The sequence below is a fragment of the Callionymus lyra genome, chromosome 14, assembly GCF_982586985.1.
Source record: "Callionymus lyra chromosome 14, fCalLyr1.hap1.1, whole genome shotgun sequence".
Classification (NCBI taxonomy): domain Eukaryota; kingdom Metazoa; phylum Chordata; class Actinopteri; order Syngnathiformes; family Callionymidae; genus Callionymus; species Callionymus lyra.
Genome location: NC_141831.1, coordinates 40,181 through 53,742, shown reverse-complemented (window position 1 = coordinate 53,742; position 13,562 = coordinate 40,181). Strand labels below are relative to the sequence as shown.

The following is a 13,562-nucleotide window of genomic DNA, read 5'->3' as shown; positions in this document are numbered from 1 at the left end:
CGTCTGCAGCTGATTCAGAACTCTGCAGCGAGAATTCTAACCCGCTCAAGTAGAAGAACTCACATTTCTCCGATCCTTAAAACTCTTCACTGGCTTCCAGTTTCTTTCAGGATCAACTTTAAAATTCTGGTTCTTACTTTCAGAGCTATTCATTGTCAGGCTCCTCCTTACATCACTGATCTGATCCAGCCTTACACCCCAGCTCGGGCTCTGAGGTCTGTGGATCAGAATCTACTTATGGTTCCACGCACACGACTCAGGACCAGAGGAGAGAAATCTTTTCAGGCTGTTGCTCCTAAGCTTTGGAACGATCTTCCTCTCTCTTTGCGCTTGATGGAGTCTACTGACTCCTTTAAGAAACATCTTAGGACGTTTCTATTTGTTCAGGCTTTTCCTTGATTTTCTGGAACTCCTGTGTTCGCCCTGACGCCCGTCAACCACTGCCCCAGCTATGGGCAAATAGACCCACTGCCTTGTGGGTTAGTCTTTTGAGATAAAGGCTAAGGGAGCACACCCCAACAGAAAAGCATGTGCTGGCGGTGCACAACAGGCGGGCCTAAACAAGAGCTAGGTCCCGGCAGCCTCCTGCAGCCAGGATGGCGAGCTGGTCGTCCTGGGCTTACCCACGCCACCATACCTGCCCCATCTTGGTGAAGATAGTGCTACTGGTGATGGCGCACCCCTAGAGCACTTAAAATATCGTTTTGCGCAGGTATCCACCTATGACCACGATGAACTTACCTGGATCCATATCTGGTCAAAGTCCGGTGGCGATGGGGTTTTTGGCGACGGGAGCAGGTTTGAATAGACTAGGAGCTCCTAGTCAGAGCCCTGCACGTCAGCGGCACAGGTTAAAGGTCGCCTTTAGCTGGGGCTGAGTGGCAGCTATTCTCGGCAGACCCCTGTGCGACTGAGCAGCCCCTATATAGGGACCACACTGCTCACCTCAAGCGAGGAAGGGCCTAGAAAAGGTGGCCTAAAAATTGCCCACTCAATCCTCACCTGCCGGGTCATTCGACTTCTGCGGTCGAAACAGAAGAAACAAGTATTTTAACCTTAAGCTGGCTTCATGGAACATAAGAACCATCTTGGACTCCTTTGGCAAGTCTGAACAACCTCACAGAAGGACAGCCCTGGTTGCGTCTGAGTTGAGACGCTATAACATCGACATTGCTGCCCTGAGTGAAACCAGGCTCCTTGATGAGGGTCTCTAACAGAGGAGGGCATGGGCTACACTTTCTACTGGAAAGGCTATCCCTAAGGTGGACAACATCTGCACGGTGTGGGCCTGGCCATTAAGAACACACTACTGCCTCACAGAAACACCTGTGGGCATCAGTGAGAGGCTGATGACCCTACGCATCCCCCTGGAAAAGAGCCGCTATGCCTCACTACTCAGTATGTATGCTCCAACTCTACCATCTGACAATGAGACTAAAGACTCCTTTTACCTAGCTCTGGATGAGGCCCTCTGTCGGATCCCTAAGAGAGATAAGATTCTCTTGCTTGGGGACTTCAATGCTCGTGTTGGACGGGATACTGGTATTTGGAAAGTGGTGCTTGGCAGTGTTGGGATTGGTCAGGCCAACTCAAATGGCATGAGGCTACTGACCCTCTGTTCAGAGCACAACCTGACCATAACTAACACCATTATCCAGCAAAAGAACAAATATAAAACATCATGAATGCACTCACTTTCAAAACACCGGCACCTGATTGATTACATTTTTGTAAGGCGCTTTGACATCAGGGACGTTCTCCATACCCAGACCATCAGAGGTGCAGAATGCTGGACAGATCATCATATGATAATGACCAAGGTCCTCATGAAAGTGTGCCCCCCTATGCGGAAGCACAGACGCAGTAGAATGAGATTAGACTGCGCCCGTCTGAAAGATGCCACGACTAGAAATGAGTTCCGTCGCTCCCTGGCTGAGAAACTAGGGGGGCTAGAACCCCTCCTAAGTGGTGACAGTACCACAAAACAACAATGGTCCACTGTTACATCAGCCCTTCAGGATCAGCAGCCCAATCACTTGGATACAAAAGCAAGAACCATCAGGACTGGTTTGATAACAACTCAGAGTCCATCCATAACCTGCTAGGCAGCATGCACAAGGCACATCAGGAAACCCTGAATAACCCCTCCTCCAACCCCGCAAGACAGAGATGGCAGAGAGCACGATGGGAAGTACAGAGAACTTTGCGAACCATGCAGATTGTATGGTGGACGGAGAAAGCACGTGAAATTCAGGCATTTACGGATAGAAATGATATGCACAACTTTATAACTCTGTGAAATCTATCTACGGCCCAACAAATCACTGCATCACTCCCCTGAAAACAGCAGATGGGCTTAAAGTCCTGAAAGACCCGGATAGTATCCTAGTAAGGTGGGCTGAACATTTCAGCATCTCCTAAATATGGACTCTGATGCAGACTACACCATCTTGGAAGAACTGCCTGAATTCCCCCCTATGGACAACCTTAGTCAACCTCCATCCTTCCTAGAATTTCTGTCAGCTGTCCGCACCCTGAAGGATAACGAGTCTCCAGGCTCTGATAATATCCTGCAGAACTTTTAAAACAGGAGGGTATTTGTGCATGAGAACATTACACAGCTACATCTCCAAGGTTGGGGCTGATGAGAACATCCCACAGCAATGGAGAGACACCACAATCGTCACCATTTTTAATAACAAAGGTGATAAGGCTGTCTGTGGTAACCATAGGGGCATATCACTCGCTTTGGCAGGCAAGGGCCTGGCCAAGGTGATGCCTCACAGAGCCAATGCTTCCTCAGTCGCAGTGCGCATTTAGAAAGAACAGGAGCACAGTCTACGTGGTTCTTACAACTCGGCAACTGCAAGAAAAGTGTAGGGAGCAACATCAAGACCTGTTCATGGCTTTTGTCAACCTCTCCAAAGCTTTTGACACTGTGAAGCGAGATATCTTGTGGGGCGTCCTACTCCGGGTTGGATGCCCCATCAAGTTTATTAACATCATCCGCCAATTCTATGATGGAATGACAGCTAGGGTGTCAATAAGAGGCCAAGAGTCTGACCCCAGTGCGTACAGGGGTCAGACAAGGGTGTGACTGGCACCAGTTCTTTTTAACATCTTCCTCTTAGGCATCACCTTCTCCACAAGGACATTGAAGACAGCAGCAACATCCCACCCACACCCCCCGTCTTCACTGAATCAGAGAAAAAACTGCTAGTGGTTCCATCTTTCAAATACCTTGGGAGCATTCTGTCTGAAGACAACAACATTGACATGGAGATCCAGAACAGAATGTATATAAGGACCAACTGAAAATGGTGCTCAAAAAATGCAACATAAAACCTGGAGACCTGGAGACTACAGCTGCTGACCGCAACATCTGGCGGCAGTTGTGTCTAGAGGGGATCAATACACTGGAGGAAGAACAATCTGCCAGGAGGGATCAAAGAAGGCTCAGGAAAGACACAACCATGCCTGCCAGCAACATCAACATCATATAGACATGCCCCACCTGTAATAGAACCTGTGGATCCAGAATCGGGCTATTCAGCCATCAATGAACTCACCGGTAGAGGATAGAAGTGAACGTCATCTTCGGACTCGATGGACCCCCGCAAGCAATGTACTTCACATGGTCCATATATAGTTCATGTGGTCCATATATAGTTAACGTGATTCATATGTAGTTAACGTGGTTCATGTGGTTGTATCTACTTCACATGGTCCATATATAGTTCACGTGCTCCATATATAGTTCACGTGGTCCATATGTAGTTAATGTGGTTAATGTGGTGCAGGACTCACGGCGGGGCGGCCAGGACGCGAGGCGGTGCGAGAATCCCCTGGTTTGTGACGACTATCGTGGGACAGGATGGGCGACTCCATTTTGGAAGTACCTGTGAGTAACCATGGAGACGAGAGTTATGGTGACATGAGTGGGTGAAGGGGGGACTTACTAAGGATGCGGTGTCTCTCCAGGGAGCCGGTCTGGGGCAGACTGGACATGATGCTCATGCTGTCTCCTCGTTCCCAGCGATCATTGCGACTCAGGTCTGGATTGCTGAAAGAGTTTGAGGAACACATGAAGTACTTGAGATGCGAAGAGACATGGCTGAGGTACCTGGCTCTCACTGGGAGTCTCATCCCAGAGCTGAGGTTTGAGTTGAGAGCCGTCGCTATAGACGCTGTTCTTTGAGGAATCTGGGGGTAAGATTTCATCAGATGATAATTGTTCTGGTTTCAGAAGCTTCTATCTCGTCACTAGCAGAAATACTGAAGGAGCGAAACATAAAGAACTTCATCAGTCGTGCTTAAAAGTCTTCACTACATCTTCACGGATCATCTACAGTTTACATGTGTTGAAACATCAGAATATAAACGATAACTAACCCTGATCACATGAGTTATTACTGATGAACAACGAGAACTTCAGGCCTTGTTGACAAACGTGATCATCAAATGATTTGAATGTTTTAAAACGTGTTCATCAAAGGAACCTGCTCTTCGTATTTTCATCATGATGTTACGAGACCTGGGTGTGACGTGACGTACCTTGGGGGGGAGTTCCACATCTGGGAGGCGGATCCAGGGACCTCGATCCTCTCGGACTTGGCTGGTCAGCGGCGCTGGGTTCTCGGAAGTGGGATCAGAGTTCTGCCGCACCAGTTCCCTGCTGTGGACGGGGCGAGGGATGGGATTCAGGGACGGGTCCTGGGTGGGGAAGGCGGACATGGTCTTAGTGGGCTGGTCACACAGAGACTGGGAGCGAGGGACAGGAGCCGCGTACGGCTTCAGCGGAACCAAGTGGGCCATCTGGAACTACAGATGCAGCCGAGACAGTGGAGATGTGAGGAGTTAAAAGGGTGAAGAAGAAGAAAGTGTGAGTGCAGCAGGAGCGGCTCCAGGACAGTTGCAGCACATCTCAACTGGACCCACCTTGCCCTGACCCCCCTGAGGTTCTACTGGCCGCTGCATGGGCGGAGTCTGGGCAGACTGGACACCTGCTGACTGGACGATGGAGTCAGAGCGTGACTGGATTGCCGTGTCGGACACGGTGGTGCAGATCTTAGGGGAGCCCTGCCTGTTCATCTTACTGCGCTCCTCCACCTGCAGGACAGCCAGGTTACAAACGTGCCGGACACGGTGCCGGGGGGCGGGTCTACCTCGCGGGCCCAGGACGGCTTGTTGTTGTGCTCCAGGTTCTTGTTGTAGTGATAGAGCTGCTGCGGCTTCTTGTCCTGCTGCTGCTGCAGAGACACCAGGTAGGCGTGTTCCTGCTGCAGCTGCCTCTGCAGACGCTCCGACTGACGCTGCTCCTCCAGTTGCTTCCGCTTGTACTCCTGACAACACCGGGAAGTTTCAGTCACATGACAAGCTCCAGGTTCAATAAAGACTTGGACAAAGTTGCACAATTGACTCATGATCATGTAGGAATGAAGACTTTTATTTCTGCTTCACCATCAAATGAAATATTTCTCAAACATCAACTAGTATCAACTCTGGTGTCATTAAACATCAACTAGTATCAACTCTGGTGTCCTTAATGTAACCCGGGTGCATTCCTCTTCCGCATGTTGACATCGCGTTGCCAAGGCAACCGCGGCGTCGCTGCTGACGCGATGAGTTACACCCCGTTAAAATGCATATAAGATCCCTGTCGCTTCCGGGGTTAGTGGCATGCATGTTCGTCCGTGCAGCAGGTAAGAATGAATTGGGTTGAAATCTTCGCCCCAGTAACTAACTTTAATCAATAGTTGATCCAACTTCTGCCGGTCCCGCTGCGAGTTATTTAAAGAATTTTGATCGCGTCGCGCACTGAACTGGTGAGTGTTTGATCAGTTGCAGCATGATAAGCATGTTCAATGAAACATGTACTTATCCCGCAATTTATATTGATGTGTACACATGGAATTTATTGTTGCTCTGGCCCCGTTATAGGCCAGGTGCCAACGCAGCGACGATGAGGATGATGATGATGATGATGATTACGATGATTATGCAAACGCTGAGAAATATGATGGCGAGCTAACAAGTGACCAGAACGAAATCTTCCCCCTGTACCTGCCGGTTTGGACAGGACGCCTCTGAGATCCAGTCAGAACACTGAAGCACACGCACACCACACGGTTCCCCCCCCCCCCCTCCTATGGTCCCTCACACACGTGCACCTCTGACCAAGGATTAAATGGACCCTGGTCTCATTGATAATGATTCTGATTTGGTTTTCTTTTCTTTCTGTATTTCAAACCTGAGCGGTTGAATTGTTATTTTTGATACAATTGTATATTGCCTTTAACTTTGGTTAGAGGAAGTTTTTGTTCATATTTGTCTGACTAAATATATGGTACTATTGAAACTGAAATATGTTGTGTCTTCCATTCCTGCATCTCCTCAATGAGCTGAGCTAAGACTTCTGATCCCTCTAGCCTTTTATAACCCAAAACTAGTGTAAGCGTACATTCTAAACATGCTACATAATATGGCGAGCTAGCCAGGAGGATTTGCTAAGGAACTGGAATACACACATTTTTTGTTGTTTGTTTGATAATCAGAATTATAAAAAATAATCATGGATATTTTTGATAAACATGGGATTAAGGTACCTAATGCAGTAATGGTTCAAGGCATGACTAATACGGAAACTGATGAAGAAGTGGTGGATTTTATTAAACAATATGGGTCCATTTCTAAAATGGTAGCAATTGATGAACCGGGTTCTTTATTTGATAAAACACTAATTGTTGAGTATAGTTCAGGTGCGGCTGTGCTTGCATTACAAAACCTTCTACCATATTGGCATTCCGCTAGTAATTCAGAAACGGCATATGAGATCTCAGATCTGTCAACAGTTTGTGCTGCGCAATTAGGGAAAGCCAAGACAAACTGTTATCTTGAAGAGTTGCAAAACCTTGCGAGACTCACCGGTAGGGATTTTGCGGATGTTTTGAACAGTGCTATGTCTCAAATTGGTCACTCTGTCACCAAGCTGTGGCCCGGCCTAACTGTAGCGGAGGAGCCGCAAGAAGATGAAGGGAAGCAAACACTGCAGGGTGCTTCAGGTGCTGCGTCTTCAGCATCACCAGCAGCCCCAGCCTTCACTGCGCCCACCACAACCTTCCCCAGCAGGAAAGAGGAGCCAACTTTCCAATTTGTAACAAGGCCCAGACTAGGATCATCTACACCCGCAATGGCCGCCCACGAGATGACTCCCCCAGAAGTGCAGCGCTATGTTGTGGAGCACATCGTCAAGAGCGAAAATAGCTCTCACCACCCAGCACAGAGACTTCGATCATTCTCTGGTAAGGTTCCACGACCACAGAATGAGACCGATTATGACACATGGCGTTCCGGTGTTGAGATGCTTTTACAAGATCCCTCAGTTTCTGACCTTCACCGCTCGAGGAGAATATTTGAAAGTTTGCTGCCCCCTGCTGCCGACATGATCAAGCACCTACGACCGGACACACCTCCATCAACCTACCTGCAAATATTAGATTCTGCTTATGGAACTGTGCAAGATGGAGATTAACTTTATGCCAAATTCATCGACACATTTCAAAATACTGGCGAGAAATCATCCATTTATCTGCAAAGACTTCAAGTTGCACTGAACATGGTGGTGAAACGAGGAGGAATCCTCGAGGCTGAGGTCAGTAAGCATCTTCTCATACAGTTTTGCAGAGGCTGCTGGAATGACTCTCTAATCGCTCAGCTGCAACTCAAGCAGCGAAAATTTAACCCACCTTCCTTCTCAGAACTGCTGCTCTTGCTTCGTACTGAGGAAGACGGAGAAGCTGCCAAAGCACTGAGGATGAAGCAACATCTGGGCCCCAGCAAGTCAAGAGTCATTGCCCAAGCCCACTATGCTGTGACCGATAGGGAGGAGAAAGGTGTGTGTGCCGCACTTACTACCATCACCCAACAACTCACAAAGCAGCTGGCTGACATCCAACGACAGCTTGCAGCCTTAACTGCTAACCAGGCAAGTCCAATAAGGTCTGCTGGTTCAAGAGCCTTTAATAGTGGTAGATCAGGTGGAGGCCCACGGCCTAGCAAGTCAAATACAACCCTGTCAGCTTGTAGTCCGCCTTCCGGGCCAAAGCCTGGCTACTGCTTCCATTAAACCCCAGTGTGACAATTTACCAAACCCAGCCCTAGTCATGAGTAAAAGAAAAAACTTAACAGAAAGACAGCAGAGATGGCGAAAGTCCCTTGAATCAACTCCGAATTTAAACTAACAGTGGTTCCTCTTAAGGGACGAACAGGCACCACTGAGGACCAAAAATGTCCCAAGAATGAGAAAATTGTGGAGTGTGCAGAGCTGAAAAACCTTCTTCCCGACATGATGCACCTGCCTGCAGGACTAGTGGGCTCACGGTGTACTGCAGTTGTAAACATTGCAGGTCAAGAGTGTCAATGTCTTTTGAACACTGGATCGCAGGTTACTACCATCCCAGTATCCTGCTACAATATGCACTTTTCAGGACAACCTGTCCAACCACTCCAAGACCTTTTCCAAGTGGAAGGCGCTGCTGGTCAAACCGTTCCATACCTTGGATACATTGAAACCAGCATAACATTCTCATCAAGCTTCCTGGGCACAGAGCATACAGTTTCCACACTCGCTCTCATCGTCCCTGATGTGCGACCGGACTTCAAGTCTCCTGTGCTGATTGGTATGAACACCCTTGAAGTTTTGTATAAGCAGTATTTAAGCATGTCAAATAACTTTATGCCTACCTTACCTGGGTATCGAGCAGTGTTAAAGCTTTTGCAGACTCGTTACCAGCATGGTTCCGAAAGTGTTATTAGACTTGCCAGTCAACTCCCTGTAATGATCCCTGCTGGCCAAATTGTTGTTGTCGACGGAATAGTCGAGGGCCAAACACCAATTGTCGGCCAGAGTGCAATCGTTGAACATCCCACAACCCCCTTGCCTGGTGGCCTTTGTGTTGTAAGCTGCCTGATATCACTTCAAGATCAGCAACTGAGACCTGTTCCTGTTGTACTGCGAAATACAACTGAGCAAGATGTTTTTGTCCCTCCCGGTAGTATCATTGCTGATATTGGACCAACTCTGAGTATCCTATCACAACATACTCGACCCTCCACATCCAGGAACCATTCCACACCGACATTGATCTACGAGTTTGGAGATTCCCCTATTACAGAAGAATGGAAAGTACGTGTGTCCCACAAACTTGACACACTATCAGATGTTTTCTCTCATCACACCTTGGGTTAACCCTAACCCTAACCACAACAACACACACTGATGATACAATAGAGTCACACATCACAACAACACACACTGATGATACGATAGAGTCACACTGTTGTAAATTCCTGTTGTCAGGAACGTTTCTTACACTATATATTTGGGTTGGACGTATATTCAAGTGATCTCCTGAAGTAAGTTTACCTTATAGTGTACATGCGTGACGTTGCACGTGTGTGTGTGTCAGCCGCGTGTGTGTGCGTTTGTGCGGCTGCAGCTGCGGTTCGTATGTGACTATAGATGCGCCTCAATAGTGATTTGACATCTTTGTTTATATTAAACGCCTTTTGATTGTTTAGAAATCATTCATAGTCTCACAGTGTGAATGTCAACATATACAGTATTTGTTTGTACATATTGTAATATGTGTGTATTGTTATTTACAGATACCGTTCTCTGGATGAATCATTGAATTATAACTCCTTTGTGACAAACCTGGTGTCTTTATTGGCTCTGATCGGAGCGGCGGTTGTGAGCAGAGATTTATTCATCGGAGATGAAACATTCAGAACACACACCCTTTTTAACAAACTCAGACATACACACAAACATACACACTTTAACACACACTTGCACACTTTAACAAACTCACACACACACACTTTACTTCAATCTAAACAATGACATATTGTTGTTGTCTTGAAATGTTTGATCAAACTAGTTAGTGAACCTAAAGTAACTAGTTGGTGAACAGAAGCTTCGACACGTGTTCTTACCATGAGCAGCGCCTGCTCCTGGAGGAGCTGCTGCTGAAGGATCTCCAGCTGACGCTGCTCCTCCTCCAGCTTGTGCCTGATGAACTCCTGCGGACACACCAGCATCAAGGAGGAGCAACAAGGAGGTGCAACAAGGAGGAGCAACATTGTCACAGAGTCGTCGTACTTGATTGACACATGCTCAACTGACACAAGTACATTAAAGATTGTGGAACGACACAGTTGTCGTGACGACGTCATGGTTGTGTTACGAGGTGCAGACAGTGAGCCCACAGATCTCACCCACAGAAAACTGGGAATAAATGCTCTCATTTAGAGCTGCTGCCATGGCAACCTACTCGTGGAATCTCACTGACGGCGAAACTCGTGTGTTGCTCCGAGACACCATTGGTCGGCTGCACTCCGCTCTGATTGGTTACCTGCTCTCTCTCCGCCAGCCTCCGGTCGTCCTCGCGTCTCATGTCGTCGTGTCTCCGGTGAGGAACCTTCTCCTGCTGCCTCACCATCTCCTTCTCCTGCTGCCTCACCATCTCCTTCTCCTGCTGCCTCACCATCTCCTTCCTCTGTTGCTGAGACACCAGAGACAAGTCGTGAGCAGCATCAACACAACTGAGTCCATCGGCTGGAATCACAAGAGTATTTTAGATTCTGCTGGAATCACAAGAGTATTTTAGATTCTGCTGGATCTGGATCAGGATCAGGATCAGAAACTGGATCAGGATCAGGATCAGAAACTGGATCAGAAACTGGATCAGGATCAGAAACTGGATCTGGATCAGGATCAGGATCTAGATCAGGATCTCCACCATGTTCACCATGATCCAGAGTTTTCTCTCCAGCGCCTCCATGGACTCGTTTAAAGTCTCCTCATTCTCTCACTGTATCCTCCCTCACTCTTCTCTCCATCCATCCGTCTACCCCTCCATCCTTCCTCCCAGCCGGTCACAGCAGGAGTCATCACCGAGTCTGGTTCTGCTCCAGGTTTCTTCACGCTATCATTCACTCATTATTGATTCTTTTCTCCAACATCGTCAACTTCAACTGTCTTGAGATAACTTTGTTATAATCTTAACGTAACATCAATTTAATTTAGTTAATGCATCCATCCATCCATCCATCCATCCATCCATCCATCCATCCTTCATCCATCCATCAACCCACTGGGCGTGGATCCACTGAGGACACCGTTGGTAAAACAGATCTTTAACTCTGGTGTTCATAAGTTAAGAACAACCGAAGACGACCTTCTTAAATGTCTCTGACATCTCAAGTTTCTTGTTGGTGGTTCAAGAGATGTCGAGACACAAAGGAACATAAGAACCTGCTCTAATGACTTCTGGGAGGCATTAGTGAGATTCTGAGTGGATTCTGTCAGGAGAAGGTGTCACTCATCCTCCTAAGTTCACATCACGTTTCTATCTCTTCACACTCTTTCATCAATGGAATCAGCAGCATCACCTCTTCAAGTCGCCGACGCTGCTCCTTCTGCTCCTCGATGCGTTTCTGCCGGTCGTGCAGCAGCTGACGCTTGTGTTCCTCGGGGTCGCGGCGCTGGGCGGCCAGCTGGGCCTGCTGCCGCTTGTGAGCCTCGGTCCGGTCCTGGTTCTCCTGCTGGAGGCGCTGGAAGTCGCGTCTCAGGGTGGACTCTCCAGGGACATTCAGGATGGAACTGTTGGGGAAAATGAAACCTTTAGACTCTTCCAGATGATTCCATCCTTTTGTCTTGAGGGCCACAGGTGTGTTGAAACATCTTCATCTTCTGGTCAAAGCTCTTCCACTTCAACAACTAAAAGTCATAACGTTATGAACATGAAGCACGTGCTGATCTTGAGGTGGAAGGAAAGTCTGTTTTCATGCGTTTATGAAAACGTCACTAAGAGTTCAATGAATCTACTTTACATCGGTTTGAAGAGTAAGAAGAGTGATCACCTCGACTCTCTGTCATCTCCTCGGTTCTCGTCCTCCTCATCGCTCCCGCTGTACTCGTACTCCGTCTCCTCTGAAGGTCAATGGTTCATCAGCGAAGGAGTTCAGGATGAAACATCTCGCTCACCTTTCTCCCCCCTTTTCTTGCGAGTGCGGTCGATGTGGTCTTTGAGCTGGATTCGGACCTGGCGCTCTGTGGGCTGGTCCCTGATGAAGGTGTGTTTGAGCAGCTGTTCTGTGGATGGACGACTCTGGTAGGTCTTGACCAGGCAACCTTCTATGAAGTCCACAAACTTCTTGGACCTAGAAAGATGCGGGAGGTTAGAGAGTCATTCAGTTTAGACTTCTCCAGACGTCCTGCAGCTGTTCCTGGAGAACACGAGGACAACCGTTATGCCGGGTCGACATCATCACACACTTCACTACAAACACGGCAAACCTTGCCAAGTTAAATATTTTCATTTAAAGTCCAAATACGTCATGACAACAAAAACCGAGAGTGAGACGAAGTGAGACAAAAAGCGTGATTTATCTCGAACATCTTCATAGCGACTCGTTAGAAAAGAGTCATATGTTCATCATCATCTTCATCTTCATCTAACAGAGACGCATAAGAAAAGAGAGAATTGTGACGACCTCTGAGTTATTGTGACGACCTCTGAGTTATTGTGACGACCTCTGAGTTATTGTGATGACCTCTGAGTTATTGTGATGACCTCTGAGTTATTGTGATGACCTCTGAGTTATTGTGACGACCTCTGAGTTATTGTGACGACCTCTGAGTTATTGTGACGACCTCTGAGTTATTGTGATGACCTCTGAGTTATTGTGATGACCTCTGAGTTATTGTGACGACCTCTGAGTTATTGTGACGACCTCTGAGTTATTGTGACGACCTCTGAGTTATTGTGACGACCTCTGAGTTATTGTGACGACCTCTGAGTTATTGTGACGACCTCTGAGTTATTGTGACGACCTCTGAGTTATTGTGACGACCTCTGAGTTATTGTGACGACCTCTGAGAGCAGCAGCTACGAGGGAGTTTTTCTGAAATATGCTGCGAACCTCGACAGAGAGAAACGTTCTTTATGAAGCGTCACAGAAACACACATCCAAAGAAAAGTAAATTAAAAAGTAAAAAGCCAACATTTTTGATTTTCTTCTTGAAAACAGAATCCAGTCGTGTTTTCGTTGCAGCATCACGTCGGAGGGATGGAAACATATTCTTCACCTGCAGCCAGAGATGTTCAGAGATGATTCTTTGAAGTCCAGAAGATCTACCTTCATCAAATATGCTCAACATTTGTGAGAACATACTTTACTCAGAAGACTTTAAGTTACTGATGACCAACTAGAGACTCTCGTAGAAAAGGTTAAAAGCATCAAAGTTTATAATTCTTTCAATTTTTTTCTGAAGTTTGTGAATAATTTAATAACAAAAAGTGAAACTACAAACATGTGTTAATTGTTGATCAACACACCCGACGATCCGTGGTTCAAAAACACTGGTCTAAAGAAAAGGAAAAGTTTTCGTCTGTTTCTTTCTTTCTTGATATCCTTATTGTCAATTATTACAAATGAATATTTGTATAATAACAGTTCAGCCAATAAACCCTTGGTTTGATCAACTTTTTGAACTT

General features: G+C 47.1%; 1 protein-coding gene across 3 annotated transcripts in view; it reads right to left on the bottom strand.

Moving 5' to 3' along the window:
* mink1 (misshapen-like kinase 1) overlaps positions 1-13,562 on the bottom strand; it is a 41,424-nt gene that overhangs the window by 14,094 nt on the left and 13,768 nt on the right. For 2 of the 3 annotated variants that reach the window (XM_087807206.1, XM_087807207.1), the window contains exons 9-19: positions 12,050-12,225; positions 11,926-11,995; positions 11,455-11,665; positions 10,416-10,565; positions 9,997-10,083; positions 5,166-5,342; positions 4,939-5,109; positions 4,555-4,821; positions 4,124-4,203; positions 3,960-4,063; positions 3,808-3,899 (exon numbers count right to left, since the gene is read on the bottom strand). In XM_087807206.1, coding sequence (XP_087663332.1) covers positions 3,808-3,899; positions 3,960-4,063; positions 4,124-4,203; positions 4,555-4,821; positions 4,939-5,109; positions 5,166-5,342; positions 9,997-10,083; positions 10,416-10,565; positions 11,455-11,665; positions 11,926-11,995; positions 12,050-12,225 — 1,585 coding nt within the window. Of the gene's footprint in view, positions 1-3,807; positions 3,900-3,959; positions 4,204-4,554; positions 4,822-4,938; positions 5,110-5,165; positions 5,343-9,996; positions 10,084-10,415; positions 10,566-11,454; positions 11,666-11,925; positions 11,996-12,049; positions 12,226-13,562 lie in introns of all 3 variants that reach the window. The other variant, XM_087807205.1, reaches the window with a different exon arrangement.